This window comes from Mesocricetus auratus, unplaced genomic scaffold, assembly GCF_017639785.1.
Source record: "Mesocricetus auratus isolate SY011 unplaced genomic scaffold, BCM_Maur_2.0 Super-Scaffold_100007, whole genome shotgun sequence".
In the NCBI taxonomy this organism is placed as follows: Eukaryota; Metazoa; Chordata; class Mammalia; order Rodentia; family Cricetidae; genus Mesocricetus; species Mesocricetus auratus.
Window position 1 is genome coordinate 97,200,521 of NW_024429191.1, and position 27,900 is coordinate 97,228,420.

Below are 27,900 nucleotides of genomic sequence, written 5' to 3' on the forward strand. Positions count from 1 at the left end.
ATTCACCTGTCTCTGCCTCCTGAGTGGTGGAATTAAAGGCATCTGCCACCATGCCCAGTTGTAAATTAAAAACTAAAAAGCCAGACCACAACCTTAACCCGCGGGTGAGGCTGTCCGGGAGGGCCTGGACCTACTGCGCCAATTCCCTGTGGCCTCTGGAACAGATGTCTGGGCCCTATCCCCAGGCTGCTGAAGACACCACGGAGCTGGAAGCATCCTCAGCTTATCTTCTGCACACCAGGCTTTAACGCTGAAGACTGTCCCTATGTGGTACAGGTGGTGTGCACACACCACACACACACACACACACACACACACACACACACACACACACACACACACACACACACACACACACACCTGGCGGGCAATGGCTCTGGGCACAGAACAAGGCACTGGGAGCAGGGCAGTCGCTTCAGGCGCTTTTATTAGGTTCCACTGCAGGGCTAAGGTCAAAGGACACTAGTCCACACCCAGCCAGTGCACACCTGAGCCCAAGTCAGAGCTGAAGCGGGAGCACCATGTCCTGGGAACAGGCTGGTCAGAGCAAGGACAGGGCGAGGGCCCATCTCTGAGCCTGAGGAGGACCATGGCAGCCACTGGGTCACTTGGGTAGGAATACCCACAGGCACCCCCTTTTGGGTCGCAGTGCCTGATGGCAGGAGGGATTAGAGGTGGGACTAGGGCCACCTCCGTGGAGGAGGTAGCTGAGCTGCTCAGGCCTGAACCTTCTGTAGGGCTCACCCCAAGCTGGTAGCATTAGCTTGACTCTCTTTGGACAATAAAATAAAGTGCATTACTGAACAAAGAGTAATTCAAAACCATAAGCAGAGAAATCACAACAATTTCTTTAGCTAAAGATATGAAAACAAGAATGATATGGATTCCAAAACACGAGAGAAAAAGTAATTAACTTTGTAGACAAAGATGAGTGGGGGAATAGGTGGTGGCAAAAAGCTCTCCAGAGTTTGTGCTGGGCAGCAGCTGCCAGCATGAGTGATGGTGCTGGTACAATTGGCACCAGGAACACAGCTGAGTCAAGGACACGGCTATGCCAGGACATCCAGTCTACCAGACTCAGGGACCAGAAAAGACACAGTGTGAAGCCCTAACCAGGGAGACTACCAGGAGGGATATAGACAGCCCTCTGTAGATTTCTCTGTAGACTGCTGGCAGGTGGCTGGAGAGACAGCTTGCTCTCTGCCTCCTGACCCTCCAGGATGACCCTGTCAATACTAAACCAAACTCAGTGGGTCCACAGTCCCAGGGCCTCTGACCTCACATTGCCTGCCAGGTGAAACCAGAGACGCTGACCCCAGCCCTGCCCACCACATGAAAACCTAGCAGGTAACTGTTCTGCCCACAGGGCCAAGGATGTGGAAGGCAGCATGGGTGCACTCTAGTAAAATGACACGTGGCCTCCAGTAGTCTGTGCTTGGCACGGCCTTTCCCAGGGTGAAGGACAGCTGACAGAGCTCTCATTAAGGCAAAGAGGCATCAAGATATCCATATCTTACCTGGGTAAGGGCTGTCACAACACAGCCACGAGGGAGGCCCACACCTGTCCAGGCCTCGTGATGGTCATATGGGCACCTCCTCTAGGCTGTCTCAACTACCACAGCACTGCGCAAGAAGGCCACAGTGTAGGGAGGCCTTGGGTAAAGGAGCAGTGCTGGGAGAGGGGACCAGGTTCCCAGGGCTCCCACAGACATGAGGGGCTGCCTGCCAAGCAAGAGCAACCACTGCTCTGCTAACCCACCCAGGCTACCGGCTGCCACCATCCGTGGCATGATAGGAAAGTCTCAGGCACTGAGGTTTGCTTCAGAGGAGAACTGATGGCGGCCCCTGCCCAATAACCACCCTGAACACCCAGGAGGGGCTGCACTGAAGGAGGAAAGAAAGCAGCATTAAGTCGCCCTCACTCCCATCTGTGCTGTTTTATCTTAAAAACAATAAATAAAAGTTTTCTGGGCAGGAATTACTGATAACTGCTGATTTCAGGCAAGGGCAGGGGCGCACTACACTGCAGGTCAGACCGAGGACCACCTAGTCACACATGCTCCCCGCAGGGGACACAGCCCCACACAAGGGGGCGCAGACAGCCAGGAGCATCCGTCCACAAACCGGGGAAAAGGTGGGAGGCAGAGAACAAAAAGCAGAGGAGGAAAGACAGCGGGGCGACAGCAGCAACCTCTCTGTGCACCCCCGTTTCAGGGGGTTGTTTGGAGGCGCTCAGTCCTTCCAATACAGCGGGGAGCTATTAACTAGGTGAGGCGTGTGGGGTGTTCTTGGGCAGGGCTGCTCTGCCCTTCCAGTCGGGAGGTTCTGTTCAATCCCAGCATAGCAGCTGGGGCTCTTTCTCTTCAAGATCCGCACTGAGACGCCTCAGTGTATCTGGAATACCAGGGTAGCTGGCCCCACTGCTTTGGGGCTATGGGCTTCAGGCCTTATAGGAAACATGTGGCGCTCCAGGCTTCAGAGAGGGCTGGGCTGGCCCAGTCCCGCTCAGCAGAGGGCCAGAGCCCTAGGTCCTGGGGAGGCTGCACATCTCGCAGTGGCCGGTGCCGGGTTGGTTCATGAAGGTGCAGTGCTGACAGGCCCACATGGCAGACGTAGCAGCCCGTGCAGAGCCCCCAACTGCACCATATTCATGAAGGCCTGGGAGCTGCACACCAACAGTGCCTGTGGGGGAGAGCAGGGAGAGCACATCATTGCTGCACACCAACAGTGCCTGTAGGGCAGAGTAGGGAGAGCACATCATTGCTGCACAGAAAAGACATCTCCCAAGAGCACCACGGCAGGGGCAGAGGTGGCTCGGAAGCCCATTCTGTTTGAGCACAAACTGTCAGCACATACCCCACCCTGCTCTGCACTAGGCAGGGAACTTGCTCCCTTGTTGCTAAGTATTGCTGTGAGAGTAGTTTCATTCTTTTTTTGCTCTTTTTCTTGGGGACAGGGTTTCTCTATATTGCTTTGAAGGCTGTCTTGGAACTCACTCTGGAGAGACCACGGTGGCCTTGAACTCACAGAGATACGCCTGCCTGCATTAGGTAAGTTCTGCGCTGGGGCTCCCATGACACCAGGAGAGCTTGTAAGTATGAAGAGTCAGTCTACCTACAAGATGTTGCTTTCCCGATATTGATGACTGAAGTTTCAGTCAAAAAATACACACATTTTGTTGTTGTTTGAGACAGGGTTTCACTGCTGCCTTGGCTGCCCTGAAACTCTACAGATCAGGGTGGCCTTGAACTCACGGAGATCCGCATGCCTCCGCCTCCCAAGTGCTGGGACTATAGGTGTGCACCACCATGCTCAGCCCAGGTATCTTGTTTTTGTGATGCTGTTTAACAGCTCTCAGTTCTCACCACCAATCTTGTGCATAGGACTGGATCACCAGGCTGCTGTGGAATATTATTTTAAGGTGTGTCACATTTGTTTATACTCTAGAACATTTATTTTACTATGTAAAGACGTCTTGCGTTTGCCTAACTCTGTGAAGTTGTGATTCCTTGCCTGTCTAAAACACCTGATGGTCTAATAAAGAGCTGAACAGCCAATAGAGAGGCAGGAGAAAGGCTAGGCGGGGCTGGCAGGCAGAGAGGATAAATAGGAGAAGGCGAGACAAGGGAGAAGCAAGGCAGAACAAGGGAGGTGGACGTCAGGGGCGTCACCCAGCCAGCCACAGAGTAGGAGTGAAAGTAAGATACCCAGAAGTAAGAAGAAGGAAAAAGCCCAGAGGCAAAGGGTAGTCAGGAAAGCTGGCTAGAAATAAGCCAAGTTAAGGCTGGGCATTTATAAGATATAATAAGACTGTGTGTGTAATTTATGTGAGAGCTGAGTGGCAGGCCCCCCAAAAGTATAAAGAGCCCAAAAGTGGAAGAATAAAAACAAAAACAACCAAAATTCAACATTTTAGCATACTAACGTGGGGCCATATTCCCATGTAGGGCCTGAGGAAGCTGGGAAAAAGTACACAGCTTCTGCAAGAGTTTTCACCTGCTGGTGAGTCCTGGAACAGCCAGTATGTTAAGTAGAGATGGAAAAAAATCTTCTCAAATCGCTATCCAGCAATCAATCATGGATCAGGTAATGCAGTTTGTTGTGCCAAGTCAGCACTTCATAAAGGACTCAATTCCACTGGTTAAAAGATGCACCAAAGCTGATAGAAAAGGGCTCCAGAAGATTGCCATGGCTACAGCCATCCGAGTTGCTATCACGGGATTCATTGGCTTCTTTGTGAAATGGATCCATATCCCTATTAATAACATTGTGGGGGCTGAGTGCTTTCCCTTCATGGGAACTAGAGAACAAAGGAGGGTGTGAGAAACTCATGAAAAGCTGCCTGTATACTTTGTTGTTTTTTTACTTTCCTCCTACCTAAGAGGTTTTCTATTTCTAAATTAAAACAACTTCATAATAAACATTTTTTTTCTATTAAAAAAAGTAAAAATGCCTGCCACAGCGCAAGCATTGACATTCTATAGCTCTAGAAAGTTTGAATCACTCAAGTTTTAGGCTTGGCTTTCTGGACCTGCCCCAAGAGTGTGCGGAGCCAGCTTGCAGAGTAGTTCTAGTTCTGAGGAGTCAGGTGTAGTTTAACAGTCTAAAGTTTGCTCGTGCAGTCAAAAAAGGCTAAAAGAAAGCCGGACATTGGTGGCGCACGCCTTTAATCCCAGCCCTCGGGAGTCAGAGGCAGGTGGATCTCTGTGAGTTCAAAGCCAGCCTGGTCTACTGAGAGAGCTCCAGGACAGTCAAAGATAGAGAAACCCTATCTTGAAAAGTCCCCCCCACCAGAAAAAAAGGTAAAAAAAGGTATTTGTCAAGTAGAAAATCAAATGCTTTGGAGAAGCAGTTTTGCTTTTGTTTCCACAAGAAACATGAGGCTAGAGAGTTGTTCCAGGTTGATATGGATCTGGTTTGAACAGGGGAGACATCCTGAAACTTGACAGATGATGTCTATCAACAAAGGTTACTACTGGTCTTTCCAGGACTTGGCCATTGTATTTCACCTATTGACAGCAGGAATTAGTATGGAGAAAATGGGGTGTGTGTGTGGTCTTTGGTTATTTGGTAGGTTGTGGATGTTTGTTATATTTGGGGGATATAGGAATGATAAAAGGGCAGATTATTGAATCTACTTTAAACTGAAAACTATTAATCTCCAATATTTTGTATTGGCATGGGTTTTTGTATATTGATACAAATTGTTATAAAACACTATGTTTCTTCTCTTGTTAAAGGATTTTTGAATACTGATACAATTTAAGGTTATTTTGTTAAAAAATATTGTATGTATGTATCTACTCTTTTTTAAGGTATTATTGTACCTATACAATTCATTTAAAAATGTAAGGTAAAATTCTAGTCTTTAACAACCATTGTAGCCAGGCAGAGGCAGTTGGATCTCTGTGAGCTTGACAGCCAGGGCTACACAGAGAATTCCTGTCTCGGTCATACAGAGCTATATTTTAGATAGATAAATGCTTTTCAAACAACTTCACACACCTACAGCATTAAAATTAAAATGTTTTCACGATAATGAGACCCATCTGCTCCTGGCAGTTCCAATTTACTTCTGAGATGATGGGTATTTGAAGCAACTTCTTATGGACTTTGCTTTTATTGTGGCAAGGTTAGCCACTGGGCAAGGAAACTGCTTTTGTCTTTGGCTGTTTACAGTGTCCTGTGCAGACCATATGCACGACACACAGGGAAGTGACCGTTGAACTTTGCCACTACAAGGCAGGACAGTCCTTGAACTTTCCTGCTTCGCTGAAAAGTCTGCCAGGTACTCTAGTCCTGTAGGCTGAAGATGGATGCCCCAACATTGCACAGGAATTTTGGATGGCTGTCCAGGTAGTCAAACATTCTGTTGTTAAATAATATTACATCCTTCTGGATCTCTGATGGAGTTGGTTTAGGCTAGACAGCTTTAGCTGAAATTTTCCCTAGTGATGATTCAAAGTAAATTAGGTGTAAAACTTTGGATTCACTAAGACAGGATAGATAATGCATTGTTTTCTCTGAATATCCTAACTACAACTGAACAGAATATTGCAAATTAATTCTTATTTGATAATAGTTTTACTATGTGAAAACCTTTCACTTTTATTTAGACAAAAAAGGGGAAATGTTGTGGAGTATTATTTTAAGATGTGTTGCATTTGTCTAACTCTGTGAAGCTGTGTTACTTTGCGGGTCTAAAACAACTTATGGTCTAATAAAGAGTTGAATGGCCAACAGAGAGGCAGGAGAAAAGAAAGGTGGGGCTGGCAGGCAGAGAGAATACATGAAAGGAGATGTGAGAGAGGAGGGAGGAGGACATCAGGGTCCAGCCACAGAGTAAGAGGGCAAGTAAGATACACAGAAGTAAGAAAAGGACAAAGCCCAAAGGCAAAAGGTAGCTGGGATAATTTAAGTTAAGGAAAGCTGGTTAGAAATAAGCCAAGCTAAGGCTGGGCATTTATAAGAAATAAGACTCTGTGTGTGATTTATGTGAGAGCTGGGTGGTCGGTCCCCCAAAAGTATAAAGAGCCTAAAAGAGGAAGAATAAAAAACAAACAAAAACATTTCGGCATCCCAACATGGGGCTAGAGTAGAAGAGAATCCAACAACACAGTCAGACACTTTATGGAGTTCCTGTCAGCAGTAGCACTGTGAGTTGTTTTGTTTCCATCATCAAAGTGAAGGGGACAGTAACACATGCAGTGTTCAAAACATCTTTTCAGACCAATGATCTATCTGCTGCACAAAGTCACACAGCTTAAAACTCTACAAACGCAAGGATTATACCTGGACAGTGAATGGCCACACCAGCAACCATGACATATACCCAACTAAAGATTTAGTTTGTGTTTGTCCCTTTGCCCAAGCTTTCCAAGGAGGTGCCTGGGCATAAACAACAGAGCTCACGCTGCACATCCTGGCTGTGCCCTTGGCAGAGGGGATGGGGACACTTACTGCACAGCTGCTCGATGGTGGCCCACTGTTCAGATTTCTTCCACGCCTGTGCCAGCTCCTCGTTCCTGGTCCTCACGGCTTCTAGCAGCAGGCTGATGCTGTCCTGCAAGAGGCCACAGGAAGGTTCTACTTTGCTCTGACTGAGAGGAAAGACTCTATCTTTTTTCCCTTAACATCAATAGCAGCTTTTTGTTTGTTTGTTTGTTTTTTGGTTTTGTTTTTGAGACAGGGTTTCTCTGTATTGTTTTGGAGCCTGTTCTGGAAATCTCTCTGTAGACCAGGCTGAACTAGAACTCACAGAGATCAGCCTGACTCTGCCTCCCAAGTGCTGGGATTAAAGGCACGTCCGGCTCAGTAACAGCTTTTAAAAGAAAATTGAAAAGATCTCAGGCTGTCACTGCAAAATGAAGATGCATTAGCTCTAACTGGGGATTCAACTTAGTGGCAGAGTGCTTGCCTAATGTGAAAAATCACTGGGATCAATTCTCTGTATGGAGAAAGAGAAAAAAGGTATTAATGCTAAAGTTAACTAAAACTTAATTTCCTCTCAAACAGTCTCAACAGCAGAGAAGACACACCCTGGGTCTTAGAAGCACAGTTGAACAGGAGCCCAAGTCTGTAAGACCCATCTTCCTCTCTCATAAGGCTACAAGCTAGAGGACATGGCTCACTCCCCTCTGCTCTCCGGGTGATTCTCAATAACCAAACTGTTCTTCACCACAAAGGCTAAAGATCAAACATCTCCACCAACAGTGAAGTTCCCCTGTGAAGTGCTATGGCCTGTGTATTGTCACACTGTGGAATGAGGCAGCTATTTCTTGACACCAAGCTCCGCCCCCCAGTACTTGGGATCGGAGGAAAGAAATCAAGAGGGGGGCAGAGCTGGTACCTGCAGTGGCATGACTTCATTGGTGACCAGAAACAGCAGGAGATGGAAGTCAGAGATGGTATCCAAGAACACGGAGGAGGTATTCTGGGACAGGTAGGTGGCCAAACTATGAAAGTCCTAAGGAAAGAGTCATCAAAGAAGTGAAATGATCACAAATCCCGAGCACTGAACCAGGGAAAGAGTGCAGCCTCCTCCTAAGCACAAGCGCATGAAATGGCAGAGACATCCTGTTTCAGTAACCACAAGGGAGTCCAGAAGAGGTACAGAGAGCTGCTCGTGTGACTCTCCTGCACAAGGGCAGCTCTAAGCACACCTGACCCAGGTATATAAGGAAGCAAGTATTTAAGCGGGTCCAGATCCAAGTCCTTGTTCAGATAAACAGAACACATCCCTTTACCTACCCTAGCTGTCTTGGAAATGTATGTACCAGGCTAGACTTGAAATCACAGACATCAGCCAGCCTCTGCCACCTCAGTCCTGATGGACCCTAACAAGCCCAAGACACAGGAAAGGCAGGGCAGACCAACAGGGAAGTAAGACTGTGTGCATTGCTCTACTATATGGGACAGCAATATACAAAGAAAGCTTGGTAGACAACAATAAGTGGTAAAATGATGGGAACACTAAAAAGACAAGTGAAGGGCTGGAGAGATGGCGCAGTGGTTAAGAGCTCTGGATGCACTTCCAGAGGACCAGGGTTCAAGTCCCAGCATCCACATGGTGACTCAAAATCAATTACAATGGTGCCCTCTTCTGGCATGCAGGGATACATGCAGGAAGAGCACTTCACACATAAGAAATAAATAAATTGGGGCTGGAAAGATGGCTCAGTGATTAAGAGTACTGGCTGCTCTTCCAGAGGACCTGGGTTCAAGTCCCAGCTTACAACTGTCTGTAGGCCCAGTTCCAGAGTATCCAACATCCTCACATAGATACACATTCAGGCAAAACACCAATGTACATAAAAAAAAAAAAAAGAAATCAATCTCAAATAAATAAAAGAATTTTTTTAAAAAGGCAGGTGAGAATGGGTTACAGCAAGTCCATAGGCAAAGGGCTTCATGGGATTTAAGCATGGTTATCTACTGCCTACTGAAGGAAAGACATTCCGGTAATAACAACACCCAGAACAGGGCCTCACGGGACTTGTCAGTCAATGAACCAAGGGACTGTGAGAAAAATAAGACCAATGCTAGACGTTCCATTAAATTTTGTCTCTAAGACAAAGAGCTTACCTGTGTCTCACCCAACACATCACGGTTTTCAATAGGAAATGGATTTTGCGAAATAGAAAAAGTGTAAACTGGATCCTTGGGAAAGGTGGTTGTGATCTACAGAAGAAAAAACATATTGTGAAAGTTCACCAGAAACAGGATGGGCACTCCTGCCTATGTGAGCCATCCAGACAGGCATTCTGAGCTGAGCCTACAGCTTTGTGCTGAAGGGAACTGGAAACTGTGTTATTCTCAAACAGTGGAGCCCTGACTCTGGGAAACAAACCTAAGAATATACGTATCTTAAAAGTGCTCACATCTGAGCAGCCGTAGCTCAGTTGAGTGGCTGACACACACCTAACTGCAGTGTCAGGACTGTTGGGGGCTTGTGCTACTGGGTTCATTCTGTTACAGATGTACAAGGTCAGTTCATCCTGGTCAAACAAGGGAACCACACAAAGGATCAGAGAAAGAAGGCAGACTACAAGCATAAAATTCTCAACACCAGGATTGCTACCATGTGTGCAATAAGCCAGTGTGGGCCTGAGAAGCACCCATACCTCCAAGAGTCTATCAGAGCCCACTCCATGAGACACACAGGTTTGCAGGGCGCAAGCCACAGGCAGTCATCTCCCTCCAACGTGAGGGAACCTAAGTCAAGACTTTCTTTTTTTTTTTTTTTTTTTTTTTTGTTTTTCGAGACAGGGTTTCTCTGTGGCTTTGGAGGCTGTCCTGGAACTCACTCTGTAGACCAGGCTGGCCTCGAACTCACAGAGATCTGCCTGCCTCTGCCTCCCGAGTGCTGGGATTAAAGGCGTGCGCCACCAACGCGCGGCGCTAAGTCAAGACTTTCTACCAAAGGTACGACATTTCTTTCCTTTGACTTCAGCATGCTTTAATTAATGGCAGAGGGCATTTTAAACCTAACATGTAATCAATAGAAGCCTCGGGGTCACTGGTGAATGTGCAGGAATCAATACAAACACAGGTTTTATTCCTCTTGGCAGAGGCCCCTTCCCTACAAAAGCACCTAAGAGCAAGTTACCGCACTTCCGTCTGACATACTTCTCTCTGCACGTGACATCAGCATCATCAGGTCATACCCCTTCCCGATATAGCATAGCTATTCTCACTCCTGTGGGACTATTTCTAAAGAATGAAAACGTTGCTCTGGTGGCTGTGATCTGTTTTCTCCATCAGCAAAGGCAGCAGGTTATTTTGGGATTCAGTGATGCCAATGTCAGCACTCTGTAAGGAAGAGCTGAACCATCAGCTGCATCAGAGGTGGCTGGTGCTTCACAGACATACGTGTGATTGCAGCAGGGAGGCCATGTATGTAGACTTGAGCCATGTGCTGCCCACAGGGCCTCAGGTTACTATCTAAGAGACAGACGACGGGAGTGGCTCTGAGTATGTTCTGACAACACAGTTCCAGCTGTGTCTGAACACTAAACATAAGGAGTATAACCAAGTTGTAAGCAAAGGCCTGGGGATACTCAAGTCCCTTCTTTTGGGTTGGCACAGACAGGAGTGGAAGGGTGGATGCAGAATACTTGCTAGTATTTACCAGTAATCCAGAGAGTACATGCCTGTAACCCAGTTTGCATTTACCAGTAATCCGGAGTTTCTTGTGGTACACACCCAGTTATTCAAGAGATCAAAGCAGGAGATTCTGGGTTTGAGAGCTGCTGGGCAACTAAAGGATAACTTATCTCAAAATAAAGAAAATGTAAACAAAATGGGATAGGTCTAACAGTGTGCTTGCCTAGTAAACACAAGCCTATGCATTCAAATCTCTAAAGGGTGAGGGGTATTTAACCTAGAAGAACACCCTGGAGAACAGCACAAATCAAAGTCTGCAGTGGCTCCAGGGGATCACTCCAGGGATCCAGTTCCTCTTCCTGAGCTTAAGGACAGCTCAGACTCCTGGGTTTATACTTCACAGTGTGAAACAGCCATCCCATCAGCACTTGAGAGACGACTCAGTATGCAAATCTTTGCTGTGATACAGCTGTCCTACCCTCAAATTCAAAAACAGAAGCGCCTGCGTTGGTGGCGCATGCCTTTAATCCCAGCACTCGGGAAGGCAGAGGCAGACGGATCTCGTGAGTTTGAGGCCAGCCTAGTCTACAGAGCTAGTTCCAGGACAGCTTCCAAAACAATACAGAGAAACCTTGTCTCAAAAAATAAAACAATAGAAAACAGAAGCTATGTTGGGTGGGATGGCTTATACCCCAGCACTTGGGGGCAGAACCAGACAGAACTCTATAAATGCAAGGCCAGCCTGTTCTAAATACTGATTACCATGACAGTCAGAGCTATACAAAAAAACAAAACCAAAAGCAAACCCAAACAAACAACAACACAGCAACAAAACCCAGCATATATGCTAGGCAAGGTGGCTCATATCTCTAATTCCAGCCCCAAAGAGGCAGAGGCAGGATTATAAGTTTGAGGCCAGTGAGGGCTATATAGTATGGCCCTGTCTTAAAAAAAAAAAAAAAAAAGAGGGGGGTAGATAGCTCTAGTCTAGGTCTATACTATCTCTGACACCTGGTAAAGAGCCAAACAACACTATTCAGGCCCCTATCCTAAAGCTCTCTCAGTCCTCACTTTCATAGGGGCAGAGAATATGGGTATTATAGGGTAGACTGTTTCCCAGTAACCAAGTGATGCTGAAAGGTGGGGGAGATGCCAGGGGGGAGGTGAAGGGGGTGAAGGGAAGGGCTTAGGAAGCTCATTTTAAATCATGCTGACTCCTCCATCAATCTGTTTTCATCTTAATTACACCCCAGGTAGTATAAAAACAGATGCCTTTATGGCCTAGGTAATAAATATGTTCTCAGGAGCTGTCAATTGAAATGGAGCATCTATGGGCTAGGCTCAGGGGAACTCACTGCTCCAAATGCAATGATATTTTATTGCCTGAATCATATACCCACCCTAAGTCCAAATGCAGTTGAAAAGATGAATTCTGGCACAGCAGTAATGTAGAAAATGAGCTGCCTCCAACACCACCCCCCCCCACCGCCCCAGAAAGAACACTGCAGGCAATGACACCCCAGCTGCTGTTGAGTTAGCAGGCTTTGTCGTACAGTGCTCACAGCCCTGTGGCCAAAGGCATGACTGTGTCTCTGTGACCATCAAATTTCTCGACACAGGAGCAACAGCAGAGCCAGCTCCTCTAACATCCTGGAGGTTTGCCCAGAAACAACCCTGGTCCTCACCACTCACGGCCACTAAGGCATGGATGTGTCCAGGAAACTCTTGATAGAGGGGCCCCCAGGAGTACTACTGCTGCTGTGTTAGGCAGGGCAACATCTGCTACCTCCTGGGCAGTGGGCAGCGACCAGCCCAGATTACAGAACTGCTCAGATGCCCTTGGGACTCAGTCCCATGAATCATTTGCCTTCCAGAAGTCACAGGGTACAACTGGAGGCAGGTGTCCTTTGTGTGCATTTTAGCACGAGGAAAGTTAATCTCTAGGTTGTTTAAACTGTGCAGTTTCTGGAAACATGGGAACTGATAATCAAGAAACAATTCTTGGGACAGCATGTTGACTCAAATCTCCATGGCTTCCTTCCTCAAGTGGCCAACACCCAGGAGTCCTGGCCTTTGAGTGGCTATGGTACCAGTCAGTGAGTCTGAGTATAAAAGAGTACTTACGTCTATGATCAGGTACTCCACAGGCAGGGGGCGGGCCAGCTGGGTGATCTCATTGCCAAACTTGTCTATGTCCTGAAACAATCAAAGTACAACATCAAGTGAATGAAGGCCAACAGTGACAATATTCTTTTCACACCAGTATTTCAACTTTTAAATTATTATTATTATTATTATTGGTAGTAGTAGTAGTAGTAGTAGTAGTAGTAGTAACAGCATCTCAGACTGACCTGGAAGGAACTTACTATGTGGACCATGTTGGCATTGAACTTGTGGCAATCATGTCTCTATCTTTCCAGGGCTGGAATCACGTCTCTATCTTTCCAGGGTTGGAATCACGTCTCTATCTTTCCAGGGTTGGAATCACATCTCTATCTTTCCAGGGTTGGAATCACATCTCTATCTTTCCAGGGTCGGAATCACATCTCTATCTTTCCAGGGTTGGAATCACATCTCTATCTTATCTCTATGCCTGGCTCTTTTAAGATATTATGATTTAGCCAGGCACAGTGGCACACATCTTTAATCTTAGTACTTGGGAGGCAAAGTAAGAAAAATCTATGAGTTTGAGGTCAGTCTGGTCTACAAAGTGAGCTCTGGAACATCCAGAGCTAAACAGAGAAATCCTGTCTCAAAAAGTCACAAGTAAATATAACTAAATAAAATTTAAAAAAATAAAATTTACACTTCTGAAAACCACACAAAATAAAGACACGTACAAATAAGTGTACGTGCGCTTGCTCTCTCTCTCTCTCTCTCTCTCTCTCTCTCTCTCTCTCTCTCTCTCTCTCTCTCACCACCAATATGTCAAAGTCTAAACCTGTTTTGCTTTGTCAGATGCACAGAACATAAAGTTTAATTATGGGGAAAAATGGCCAACATATGTTCATTAATCATAAGATGACAATTAGATCTGATTTATGTCAAACATGCTGAGTTCAAACAGAGCTTTAGAAACAAATTCCTAAGAACTGATGCTTTTTATTAAAAGATCCTACAAGAGGAGTCATATTTTCTATCTAAATCATCACTTAACATTATGAGTCATTCTTGAGCTGTATATAAATTATGTGTCCATAATATCTAATCATAGGTCCTTACATAAAAGTTTGTTTATTGAAGCCCTCAGACCCAAACTGCCAACCATATGTTCCCAAGGTGTGCCATAAGGCCACTCCCAGCATATCCACACCTTCCAGGGAACTCAGAGAGCCAGACTGGTCTGCCTTTGGAGACAATCATTGCAAGCTGTTCTCAGGTTAACAAGCCCATCATCCTAACAGGACATCACTGGCCCCACACTAGTCCTGTTTCCTGTCTGTCACCTACAGGAGGCTCCAACAAAGATTTACCCTCTGCCCTCCTAAGAAAGCTGGCCAAAGCACATCTATGCAGCACCTATGTGAGAAGTGTGGGCTTTCATTCCATCTTCATGCCAAACAGGCTGATATCATGTTCCTGCAACACCTACTATGTTCTGCCAGTCTCTGTGAGGGTGCTGTTCTACTAACCTGTGGAAGGGTCACTTGTCCTTCCCCACACACGTGATCACAGGGTCAGAATGGCCTCCATGATCTGTGCTTCCACTATGTATGACACGGTCCCAAAGACGTAGGCCTACTGGGGCATCTTAGGCCTCTGAAGACACAGTTTCTTGATGGAGACAGGGTAGAAGGCAGGAATCAAACCCAATCAAACTAAATCACCATTTCCAAAAATACATGCTTGCCCCTACAAGAAATAACCTGCAACAACTCACACATAATTAGCCCATCTGGAATTCATCTTCAAATCTAATTAAGCTCTAAGATGCAGAAACATTTTCCAGCACCTGTTCACTTTAATCTTCCCCTCCAGGGAATTTTCTTGTTCAATGCCTCCACCCTTTCTTTGTGTTGAGCTATTCTCGTTCAAATTTAACTACCCAACTGTACCTTTCCTGCTCACCACGGAAATAAAGGTGCTGTAGTTCCCATTTTCCCTAAGGGAAAGCCGGCTAACTTCTACCTCTCTCCCATGCCCTCACCCAAATGCTCGTGCCAGCCAATCCCTAGCCCTACATACCATTTTAAAGGCCCTTACTTTTTATGAGCTTTAGCAAATGTCAGACTGAATACACTAGGAGGAAGACATCTTGATTCTAAGTTTGACAGCTGCCAAAGTATCAGCTGTTTTATCTACACCTGGAGCAAGACAAGGGAGAGTGAGGAATCACAGTCCGCAATGCCTCACTGCCTACTGCAGACCACGTCTGGAAGCACGGGCACCATGGTCTTGACATGAAAAAGAAACACAGATACTGATGTCCTTGCATCCCCCAGCCAACACGGGCTTTGTGGCTTGGTGAGTGGCTCACTGACTGGCTGCCATCACCCTGCTCTAGAGAAGCTGGGTGAACCCGAGCACGTTGCTGCCCCATTAGCAATGGGTACACATCACCAGCGGTGCTGATCTGAGAAACACTCAAGAGCATAAAATCCTGGGGGGCAGGGAAGCCCCACCCACAGGACATCTGCAGGGTGCCCGCCAGAGGCGACAGAAGCAGCAGCAGCTGCTTCTCAGGCCCTTGTCAGGTTGGACCTGCATGTCCTGGTCTGCCAAGCCCCAACGGCGCATGTCGCAGGCACTGTCCTTGTACCTAGTGCATGAGAAATGATAGACTTCAATAACCGGAGGATACTGAAGAGCAAGTCTATCATGGTTGCCCTAGCCTGGCTCACACCTCAGCCCAGCAGTCATGCAATGTCCAGGGCACATCCAGACCTCATGTGTCCTCCTAGACTCTGGAGCTCAGGCAGTACACTTGTTACTTGTACTGAAACTGAAGAACAAAACTCTTTCCTAGACCAAAACAGTTCCACTGTGTTGATAGGTGAGGAAATCTGGAGAAACAAAACTAGATTTCCACTTATACCAAGATGATGCACAAATGTTTTGTTGATCATAAAGTAAAATTACATCATAACAGCACCACACACACACACACAGAAAAATTCTAGCGGGGCATAGAGTACAAAACATGAATCCACCTAGCACTCGAAATGTGAAAGCAAGAGGATGCCAAGTTCAGGGCCAGCTAACCTGGGCTTCATAGTAAGCCTTGACTGACTGAGTGACTGAGTGACTGACTGACTGACTGACTGATTCATTCATTCAGTTTTGGTTTTACCAGACAGGGTTTCTCTTAGCCCTGGCTGTCCTATAACTCACTCTGTAGACCAGGCTGGCCTTAAACTCACAGATACACCTGCCTCTGCCTCCCAAGTGCTGGTATTAAAGGTGTGTGCCGCCACCACTCCACTGTAAATCATGTTTTTTTTCTTTAAAGATTTATTTATTTATTACACATACACCAGATTGAATTGTAGATGGTTGTCAGCCACCATGTGGTTGCTGGGAATTGAACTCAAGATCTCTGGAAGAGCAGTCAGTGCTCTTAACCTCTGAGCCACCTCTCTAGCCCCGTAAATCATGTTTTAAAACCAGCCACAACCACAACAAAACAATTTTATTTATTTTTAACAAATGATGACACATTTTAGGGTCTCACAAGGGGTGGTGGTGGCACACACCTTTAATCCCAGAGCTTGGGAAGCAGAGGCAGGCAGATCTCAGTCAGTTTGAGGCTAGCCTGGTCTACATAGTGAGTTCCAGAGCAGCCAGAAACCCTGTCTTGAGGAAAATGAAAAAAAGACAGAACCTCACTGTGTAGCCATAGTTAACCTGGAACTCTCTATGTAGACTAGGCTAGCCTTGAACTCCCAGAGATCTCTGCCTGCTTCTGTCCCCAAGAACTAGTATTAAAGGTGTGTACCAACAAGCTCGGCTTTTATTTTTCGAAACAGAGCCTCAAGAAGCCCTGGCTGGCATGAAGCATGTTATATAGCTGGTGATGACCTTGAACTCCTGATCCTATCTGTGTCCCCCAAGTTCTGAAATTATAGAAATGTGCCACCACACCAGACCAAAGGCAGAAATTATAATGAAAAACAAAATTAAGGTATTTTTTAAAAAGCATAAACTGAGTCAGATGGTGGTTTAGTCCCAGCACTCGGGAGGCAGAGGCAGGTGGATCTCTGAATTCGAGGCCAGCCTGGTCTAGAGTCAGTTCTGGGATAGGCTCCAAAGCCAGAAAAACCCTGCCTCAAAAAACAAAAGCAGGGGCTGGAGAGAGAGGGCTCAGAGATTAAAAGCACTGACTGCTCTCCCAGAGGTCCTGAATTCAATTCCCAGCAACCACATGGTGGCTCACAACCATCTGTAATAAGATCTGGTGCCCTCTTCTGGCCTGCAGGCAGAGCACTGTATATATAACAAATAAATCTTTAAAAAGCAAAACAAAACAAAAACAAAGAAATCATAAACTGATTTAGCTCCTTTACATTAACATACAGAAAATAAAACTCTTACATGTGTTTCTAATATATAATAACAACAAAAACTGCATTAAAAATTTAACACATAGGGCTGGTCAAGCAGCTGAGTGGTTACAACACGGGCTGCTCTTCCACAGGACCCAGGTTCGATTCCCATCTCTCACCTGGGGCTCACAAATCCCTGTAACTCCACCCCAGGGGATCCAGTGTCCTCTTTCTGGCCTCCTCAGGTACCACACACATGTGGTACATAGACATTCACTCAGGCAAAACATCCATATTTGTAAATAAACTTTTAACAAACTGAGGTCAGTGGAGATGGCTCAATAGTTATGGTGCTTGCTACCAAGCCTGACAACCTGAGTTCAAACCCAAAGGACCTGCGTGGTAGAGGAAACCACTCCCTACACATTGTCCTCCGACCTCTACATGCATGCAAATACACAGAATAAGCATGTGTAATAAAAACAGTCAGTGAAGAAGGTAGGTGTGGTCCACAGCCCAGCCAGTCTAACAGTGAGGAAATGGAAGAGAACACAGGACTCATTCTACACATCTACACGTGGTAGCATTTAACAAGTAACTGCAATACTGACAACTCATCTCAAGCATTAGGTAGCAAGTAGCATGAATGAAGACCTAGTTCTCAGGAGCCTAGTGAGCACCGCTCATGCAGATGCCGTAACAACTCCCACTCTATGGAGGATATAGCACCCAGCCTCAGAATGGAGCTCACGGGTGTTGGAGGTGTCTCTCTTCCACCCCCTTGAAGGAATGATGTCTGCTTAGTCCTAGCTCGAGCCCTTGCTCTCAACATCATTCCTTCCAGTGAGAGCACCACCTTTGGTCCCTTTCACAGCTGGCACCTGCAGCTCCGGAGGGCAGTGTCCTCAGGTTTCCCCGGCACGCCCCTCTGGCTTTCTCCTGGAAATCTCTGCTTCTCTTGCATACTTCAGGAACTATAATTTGTACTTTTCATGCAGACAAATTTGAGCTTGGTATTATCAGCCCCTATCCCTTGCCTGTGTTTTTCAGCCTCACTGGCAACTATCTGAGGCTACCACGCCAGCCCAGCCCAGCTTCAAACTGCTATCAGCGTCAGCTGGGCAAGGTAGTATAAGCCTATAATTCAGGCTGATACGAGTATAACTGGGCATGGTAGTACACACCTGTAAGTCAGGAGGCTGAGGCAAGAGGATCCTGCACTTCAGGCTATATAGAAATGTCATATTTTCAAAAATGCAAATGCTGGCACCCAGTCTTGTTGTCTTCATACATAGACCCAGTACACTGCTCCAGAATTTCCCTGCTCGCCCAGAGGCTGGCTTGTCCCTGATCCTCACTGAGCCCCCAACCCCACAGTGGACCAAAGGATGGGTCTTCCACAACAGGACCTCTTGCCTGTGCACAGGCATGGGCTGTGTGCCACCCCTCTGCTCTGCTCCCCTCCTCATTCAAGCCTCTGGAATGTGATACTTGACTGCCAACCTCTTCTGAACCACATCTCATAGGAATGTTCTAAAACCCTCCTTCCACATCACTTTCTGTGGCCTGACAACATCAACCATACTGACAAGACTGACTGTCTGGATGCAAACACTATCTCCCGAGAAGTGGACCTGCGAGACCTCAGCTCATGCTCTTTCTATTCTAGTCTTAGCTCTGGGTTGTCTGCCTGTCTGTCTGCCTGTCTATCCTACCCTGGGCAGGAACATCACCCAACTCTCCGAGGAAAAGAGCCAGGCATTGACTGGCTGATGGTTACAGGTCCAGGGGAAAGTGCTCAGCAAAGTCTCTAGATGAGTAAGAAGCGCAGTCTGGCTGTCAATTCACAGTGGTTATGGTTGTGGATGTGAGAGCATGGGGGAAGGGTACCCAGGGAACATGTGATGGGAGCTGTGTGAGATTTTCCTATCAGTTTATAACTCCTGGTTTTCATAAGCACATGTGTGGTTTTACATTAATGAAATGTTCCACCTCATCAGAGAGTACCACTCTGCAAAGTCTGGTGCTGTCTGATGAAGGCTGTGGCCATGGTGGTCCTGTGGCCTGCTCCTCTGTCAGCCCTGACACACCCTGGGTAGATTCTGTCTAGGTCCACACATCTCCACCTCTGGCCTCACTTCCACCGTCCTGTGGGCCAACCTCACCCATCATTCTGCCTCTGATTCCCTGCCTGATCTCCCTCCACTTTCAATGCTGCTTGTCCGCTGTCCACCACTCACGTGAGCACTGCTACTCAGCAATTCCAGCAGCACACATGGGAAACCCGCAAATGAGAGCATGTGGCCCCGTTTTCACACGGCCGCTCTCTGCTGCTTTTACTTTGAGGTACAGCTCCTTGAAAGAGCACAATCTAACCTCAGGCTCCTGTGACTGCTCCTCAGCCTCCTGTCACTAATCACAGATCTAGAGAGACCCTTCAGGCTACCCTCAAGCTTCGTAGATATCTCAGCTCTCTGTAGCTGATTTTTGTCTCCTTTTCCCTCTCTCCTTTTTTTGTAACTTTGACAGAGGCCCACTTTTGGTCCTTCATTCTCTCCTATCAAGCTGTCTAGGTCTGTAGCCTTGAGCTACTCAACCTTGTGCCTCCAATGCCTACTTTTTTAAAGACCTTCTTCATTCTCTTAAGCAATAGCTGCCACAGTGGCTCCACCAGGATAACACAGCAAAAAGTTCCATCTTCACTGATGCCCCCTGGTATCTGGCCTGAAAGCCCCTGGGCTCCCTGCCCTTGTCTCTAGAGTCTCTCATGGCATACATTGAGCCCAGGAAGTCTTGGCCTAAACAACAAGGCCCTTGCAGATTCAGCCACTAAGGCTGCTAGCCTGACCTGGCTCCTAATTGTTCCTTTGCCGTATTAAACCTTGACTCCTGGCCTACTCCCAGCTTGTATATTCAATTCTCTAGTCAAGCCTCTTAGAGTGGTCCATACTGTTGCATGGCCCTCTCCCTGCCTCTGTCCCAGAAATACAAGTCATATTGCTTATTGTACTCCATATTAGAAACAGGCCGCTGCCTTGCCTGGAATAATCCTTCCCAGATCCATGGGCCAAGTCATCACTGCCTATTAAAAACTCTACCCAGGCCTGGCAGTAGTGGCTCAAGCCTTTAATCCCAGCACTCGGGAGGCAGAGGCAGGCGGATCTCTGTGAGTTCGAGGCTGGGCTGGACCGACAGCCTCAAAAACAATACAGAGAAACCCTGTCTCATAAAACAAAAAACAAAAAAAACAAAAAACAAAACTCTACCCAGTTGAAAACATCTTCCTCTACTACAACAGTACTTCCACAGTACAGGAAAACCACTGTACTCTCAATAGATCTAAGACTCTGCAAACAGTGTCTGGTGTTCCCAGGTGTCCCCTAGACACAAGTGAATGACCACCATCAATGGACTAGGGAGAGCCATGGCCTGACGCCATAGAGTAAAGGCAGCGTTCACTGTCAAAGGAGTTGTCGATGACCACTCAGCTCCAAGAGACATCATCTATATCCATGCCGGCCGGGCACACACTCCCAAAACCCTCTCAGTCTTCAGAAGCTAGGGTGCAAGGGGAACCGAACCTGGGAGAGTCCCACAAAGACATGCAATACTCTGAGCAGACCCTTAGCTGAGCCCTAGGACCTGCTGGCTTGGCTCCCCTGAAAGCAGAGATTGCCACAGGAAAGGAAATGGACCCCTATATTGCTGTTTTGAGACAGGTCTCATTATACAGCCTCAGCTGGTCTAGAATTCAGAGGTCTGTCTGCCTCTATCTCCAGAGTGCTGAGATTAAAGGAGTTTACCACCACATCTACCTTGACATCACAGCAACATAACGTCAGTCTCCAGCTAGAGACACCACAGTGCTATTTTATCTTTATCACACTAAGTAGTGAACTCTGCCTAGAAACCCAGAAAGCTGTAGATCCTATGGGGTAGAGACCTGGGGGTCTGTTTGCTCCAAATTCTATGGAGTACAGAAAGAGAGGTGTCACTCTCACGGGTGATGGAAAGAGGTCCTTAAGAGTTTAAGCCATGTTCACCCTGCCCATGTGGGCCACCAGAGCACCACAAGACTCTAACATACTGACACAGCCTTTCTTTCTGGTTATAAACAAGTACCTATTAAAGAAGCAGGTGCAGTGGCACAAGCTTGTAACCCTAACATTGATAGACAAGAGCCTGACAGGGCTTGCTAACTGGCTAGTCTGGCTAAACTGGTAGAATCCAGGATTAGTGAGAAACCCTGTTTTCAAAGATTAAGTGAAATTATAAGGATCTAGATATAACATTGACCTCAAGCCCCCAAACCCATGTACCCTTTCACATGTACTCATATTATATAAACACACAAATCCTAAAATTTATTAAAGCTACCATCCCCACCTTTTTTGAAAACAGGGTCTTAGTATATGGCTCTGGCTGGACAGATACACTACTTTGTGAAAAAAATTTTGGAGGGCAAGCTAACATCCACCAAAACTCAAAATTCTCATGCCCAGCAATTATTATTATTTTTTTCCTTTGTAAGATGTGGCTAGTAGCCGGGCGTTGGTGGCCCACGCCTTTAATCCCAGCACTCGGGAGGCAGAGGCAGGCGGATCTCTGTGAGTTCGAGGCCAGGCTGGACCGACAGCCTCCAAAACAGAGAAACCCTGTCTCATAAAACCAAAAAAAAAAAAAAAAAAAAAAAAGATGTGGCTAGTTTGTAACAACAACCAGAAATAACTGAAGTAGCAATCAACACTCAACTAATGAAATGAAATTTATTTGGATTTGGTCACCAATAATAAAGGTACTCATTTATTCTAACGACAGCTCTTTTCTTTCTTTTAAATTAAAAAGAATCTAAAGGCAAACATTGTCATTGTGGCTAGGAACATCACTCAGTAGTCGACATCACTGGCTGCTCTTCCAGAGGACTCAAGTTCAGTTCCCAGCACCTGCATTGTGTTCACAATTGCCTGCTACTGCTGGGCGGTGGTGGCGCACACCTTTAATCCCAGCACTTGGGAGGCAGAGGCAGGTGGAGTTGTTATCAAATGTCTTCTTCCTATTTTTCTGCAGAAACCACAGGATCACAATGAATATGCTCAGCCAATGGTCCTTATGTGGAGTGCAGGCAGCTGAGAGAAACAAAGCGACTCCTAGACCCTCACTCCTGACAGTCCTGGGAATAAGCAAAAGCAGCCTGGTTCCTCTGGGGATAACTGGCTGTCCACACACAGCCAATGCCTCCACTGTTTTCTTATAGCACACACAGACACATTTAGGTCTCCCAGCTTCTTTGCCAGCATTAGGAGTCTCTGCCCACTGCTCTTTCCTGCTTCCCTGCTGCAGGCACAGGACATACTGCACACTCAGGCTCCCTGTTCCCACCCTATCTGTGAATACAAGGAAAAGTACACACACACATACACACACACAAATATACATACACACACAAAACACACACACACATACACACACACACACAAAACTACACACACATACATATACACACAAAAAAACCACACACACACACACACACACACACACACAACACACACACACACACACACACACACACACACACATGCACCCACTACATGTTTACAAGACACCAGGATGACACTTCATGTATCTGCTTTTAATTTTACATGAGGGTTAGGGTCTGATATCTCTAACTGGCTAATACCACACTGAAGGGGTCATATACAGCAATCTAACAGGATGTGTGATTATTATGTTCCTTTGTTATAGGACTATCTAATCGCTTTCAATTTTATGACCATAGATGACATTGTGATGAACAATACTTAGGTAAATATTGGTGCAGGTTTAATTTATACAGCGTATTAAAAAAAAAAAATCAACCACAAAGTCCATGGCAGGACTAAAAGGATTACTTCAATGTTTGCTTTTATAGTCCTTTTTGCTTCAATTGATACTTCTCTTAAACACACGGTGAATGGGCATCTTAACCCCAAGGAGTTATGAACCACTCAGAAGCACTCCTGCATGCTCTCATGACAGACCAGACAAACAAAGGAAATAACAGGATTAAGGAAGTACCAATAATTTCTTAAGTGCAACAGTTATACAAGGGATTGGGGGGGGAGAAAAACAAGAGGGGGGAAGGAGGGAGGGGGGGAGGTTGCTTTCTTATTTGGTAAAAGATACTTTAAAAAGGTGGTGGCACATACTTTTAATCCCAGCACTTGGGAGGCAGAGGCGGTGGATCTCTGAGAGTTTGAGGCCAGTCTGGTCTACAGAGAGTTCCAAGGCAGTCAGAGATACACAGAGAAACCCTGTCTTGAAAAACAAAAATAAAAGGAAAAAAAAATCTGCTATTTGTTCTTTTACTTGGAAACTTCACAACAAAAAACTGAGTAGCTATAGCAGGCAGAATTCTAACAATGGTCCAAATGACTCTCATCTTTACAAAGCAAAAATGGGCTGCAATGGTCAGATTTGGTATAACATGCCCAAGCCAAATAAATATGACTGTTTCCTTTTCTGGCTATGCCACAAAAGGCCATCAAAGCCTGAGTAAGTAACAATAAGCTCCAGAAATGTGACAGATGCTTTGACCCATAAGCTGGGCTCCAAACCACAAAGGCTGACACACAGGTCACACTCATCCAAGATAGCCACATTGTCCTACACATTGTTAATATTTTTTTTCTCCTGTATTTTACCTTATAAAATACATCAGGAACATACTGCTCACTGCTGGACTCCTTGGCATAGCCGAGCTCAGGGGCATCCTTACAAGGCAGAAGACACTCATCTCGGACCAGTGCCATGCACTGATTGGATACCTGGTAACCTTCAAAGTGAACCTGGTTGTCTGGACCACCTGTAAGAGAAAAACCTTCTAAGAAAATCTACCAAAGGGTAATCGGAAGCATTCACATCACCTATGCTACAACTGGTAGGAAGCAATCTGGAGGATGGCCAGAGCACAAAGCTTTGGAAACTGTTCACTCTTCCACAGCCAAGGGCCATCTATGACAGGTTGTCGAGTCTACTGCTACACTCTCATGCACAGAGCTCTGTGGGTGCTTAGAGCCCTTAAAGCACACAGACGATCAGTTTGGAACATGAAAGTATGAAGGCAGACACTGCCCTGCACCTCACTAGCACTGTCACCTGAGTGAAGAGGGTTAGGAACAAGAACAGATTCATTTGCAGGCAAGGAATGAAAAGCACACCTGTGATACAACAGAAACTATAGATATGGGGCTGGGTTGCAGAGATCTTGTCTTGCATACATGAAGTCCTAGGTTCAATCTCTGGCAATAAACCAGGCATAGTGGTCAATGTCTGCACCCTCAGTACTTGGGAAGCGGAGGCAGGAGGATCAGAGCTTCAAGGCCATCCTCAGCTACATAGCAAGTTTAAAGTCAGCTTAGGCTTCACGAAAACGGTTCAAAACAACAACAACAAAACCAAAACCAAACAGAAGACCAAAAGGCTCAGTCACAAAAGTCTGAAGCCTGGCCTGAGTTTGAGACCTACAACTCACAATGGAAGAAGTGATTTCCATTCCTATATGAGCACACATGTGCCCCCCCCCCGTCTCGCTCCTCTCCCTCCTTCCCTCTCTAATAAAAATAGAAAACTGATTATAGCACACAAATCATATACACAGCATTCTCCAGATTACAGAAACCTATGTGGTCATATCAAGTTAGTGCCCAGGCATGTCATTCTGTGAATACCTGGACACGGCCTAGACCTGTAGTAATGTGTACCTCAACAGTCTCTACAGCCCTCCACACTAATGATACATATACTGACTGCCCTATAGTGTACCCTCTTTCCCAAGCACCACCCATAAAGCCTTAACATTAAGTCTGGAGAGAAAGTGAGTAAAGGCTTCTATTGTCTGCGTGAGTAGAATCCACATGACAGAAGAAAAGAAATTACTCCACACCGGGCGTTGGTTGGTGGTGCACACCTTTAATCCCAGCACTCGGGAAGCAAAGGCAGGCAGATCTCTGTGAGTTCGAGGCCACCCTGGTCTACAAAGTGAGTTCCAGGACAGCCTCCAAAACAATACAGAGAAACCCTGTCTCGAAAAACCAAAAGAAAAAAAAGAAAAGAAAAGAAAAAAGAAAAAAAAATCTTTAAAAAAAGCTTATAATAAAATGTGAATTTGGTTTTAAGAAAATATTAAATTAAGGACAAAGATAGTAAAAATGGCTATTCCAGAGACAGCCATCCAGTTGGTTACACTGGAGCCCTGAAATTAGGAGGGTGAGGATAGTAGCATGGGTAGGTATGATCCAAGAATCAGGACTGCATACAAGGACAACTTGTGTCCAATGTTCTTTTACAGTGCTGGAGATTTTTAAAAATCCTATCTCTAGCCGAGCATTGGTGGCTCACACCTTTAATCCCAGCACTTGGGAGGCAGAGGCAGGTGGATCTCTGTGAGTTCAAGGCCAGCTTGGTCTACAGAGCAAGTTCCAGGACAGCCTCTAAAACAATACAGAGAAACCCTGTCTCGAAAAACCAAAAAATAAAATAAAATAAAATAAAAAATCCTATCTCTGCCAGGTAGTGGTGGCGCACACCTTTAAACCCAGCACTCCAGAGTCAGATACAAGAGGATTTCTGTAAAGGCAGTCTGGTCTACAAAGCAAGTTCCAGGACAGGCTCCAAAGTTACAGAGAAACCCTGTCTTGAAAAACCAAAATAACTAAGTAAAAAATAAAAATTCATCTCTATTTCAGTTTGAAAACAGTTACAAATCAGGAAAGAGATTCAGTTCATCTTCTTTTCAAATACATCTGACCCAGACCTGAACAACACCATCAGAAAGCGTGGAACCAAAGGCGAGGTGGCCCTTGAGCGATTCACCACTACACGAGGCCAGCTGCAGCTGACTGCACAGTGCTGCATGAACCAGTTCCCCAAGTCCTGTCCAGAGCCTAGCACTTTCGCTTTGGTTCTAATGCAGACCACCATTACATATCATCAGCCACCCAGGTGCAGCTGTACAGTGTATAGGACAGCAGACACATACTTAAGCTCATGGCTTAGAATGCAGAGACCAAAGTTGGAGGAATACAACTACTTACAATCAGGGTACTGTAAACTGGGGCTGGTTTTCAGATCAGTCATTTAAGTGTGACAAGTCATTGGGAAATGAAAAATTTTACGAGACTAAAAAAAAAAAAAGCATTAGAAACCAGGCATGGTGATGCCTGTTTCTAATTCCAGCACTTGTAAGGTAGAGACAAGAGGATCAGGAGTTTCAGGCTAGCCTGGTCCTCATGAGATACTCCCCTCCCCTCCCCACCCCACCCTTAAAAAGAGCTCAGGATATAGGTCAGTAAGCAGATCCAGCAAGCTTGGGCCCTCAGTTCCATCTCTAACATCACAAAGGAAGGGGGAAGGGCTGAGGAGTAAGTGCACACAGGTGCCCTCTGGAAGTAACGAGCTACATGCACACTCCTTTCCCAAAAGGAGGAGAACCGCATCACACACATTGTTTACACATCTTTTAGGAAACCTCACAAAGGCTGGGCAAGTTAACTCTCACTCCCTGCAGAGCCTCTGCTAGGAAGTCCACACACACAAATTGGGCACATACTGGAAAGTGATAATGACAAAAAGAACTGAGTTGCCTTGAATCTGAGGTCTTCAAAGTCATTTTTACAGCCCAGGAGCCAAACATGTAACCAACACTGAAGGCCTCACATGTGGTATAGCCAGCCCCTATACATATCCAAGCCAGAAAAGCTGTAGGCAAAGGCAAGGGGCCAGGCCTTGGGTACCCAGCCACAAAAGAGGGATCAACTCATAGGATGTGTCCATAAACATGCAGGCTCACAACTTCCTCTCCAGCAAGGAAGATGGGACTGTAGCAGGTGTATTTCCCAGGACCTCTACAAGGTCCCTACTTGCCCTTGGCCAAAAGACCCTAAACACAGGAGAAGGAGTACACTTTCCTTTGAGTTAGAAAACCAGTGTCCCAGGCTGGAGAGAAGGCTCACAGGTTAAGAGCATCAGCTGCTCTTCTAGAGGACCCGGGTCCAATTCCCAGCACCCACATGGCAGCTCACAACTGTCTATAACTCCAAGATCTTACAGCCTCAGACACACATACATGCAGGCAAAACACCAATGCAAATGACATGGATGATCTAATTTCCAAACTTTCAACAAGCATGTGACTCAATAATTGAAGGTGGCAGTCTCCAAGATGTAAACTACTTAAAATTCCCAAAACGTGCCAGTTCTTGTGGCTCATGGGACAATTTCCCCATAGAAAAATTAAAAAGGTTAGATGGATCACTATAGGAGCCCACAGATGCCCAAAATACCCATTTTCAGTGAAGGTGCCCCAGCTGTCTCAATGAGGGGCACTGCCAGCTTTTGTGGGGTGTTAGAGATGCTTGATATAGAGGTTTCACAAACAGTAAGAACTGACCCACATCCCCACTCCCTACACGATCATGTAGGCAACCCCCCTTTTGTCTACTATGATCCAGGGTTACGATCAAAGCTACTTTATAAACCCTAATAAAAACACACACACATACATGACTGTAATACCCACTGAGGGTTCCAGGACTACAAAACTGTGAAGAAAGGGCAAACAGCTTGGCTTGAGCAAGAGAAAGCATGAAGCACCTCAGGAGGCCATCACCCTAGCAATCACGAGAGAGATGTCGGATCTGTGGTTTACCCTTATGTGTACCCAGACCACAAAGTAGCCTGACACCTGCCATTGTGTCAGTGTCCTACCTGCTCACAAGAAAGGACTTTCTGGTGCTCTTAATCCCAGCCAACATCTCCACTCACTACCTTCAGCACT

The 27,900-nt window shown here is 46.1% G+C and overlaps 2 protein-coding genes across 2 annotated transcripts in view; one reads left to right on the plus strand and one right to left on the minus strand.

Moving 5' to 3' along the window:
• Positions 1–409: 409 nt before the first annotated feature.
• The window catches only part of Nploc4 (NPL4 homolog, ubiquitin recognition factor), a 52,741-nt gene continuing 25,250 nt past the window's right edge, over positions 410–27,900 (minus strand). Inside the window, exons 12-17 of the mRNA XM_005069816.4 lie at positions 23,768–23,928; positions 12,730–12,801; positions 9,085–9,180; positions 7,850–7,966; positions 6,961–7,063; positions 410–2,682 (exon numbers count right to left, since the gene is read on the minus strand). Coding sequence (XP_005069873.1) covers positions 2,525–2,682; positions 6,961–7,063; positions 7,850–7,966; positions 9,085–9,180; positions 12,730–12,801; positions 23,768–23,928 — 707 coding nt within the window. The 3' untranslated portion in view covers positions 410–2,524. The remainder of the gene's footprint in view (positions 2,683–6,960; positions 7,064–7,849; positions 7,967–9,084; positions 9,181–12,729; positions 12,802–23,767; positions 23,929–27,900) is intronic.
• LOC106021133 (protein transport protein Sec61 subunit gamma-like) lies at positions 4,078–4,323 on the plus strand. Its single transcript, XM_040747919.1, has one exon. It carries the CDS (start codon positions 4,078–4,080, stop codon positions 4,321–4,323), a length of 246 nt encoding a protein of 81 aa, XP_040603853.1.

What these genes read in the sequence shown, in the direction of transcription:
- LOC106021133 (XM_040747919.1), top strand. Translation starts at nt 4,078, where the DNA reads ATGGATCAGGTAATGCAGTTTGTTGTGCCAAGTCAGCACTTCATAAAG.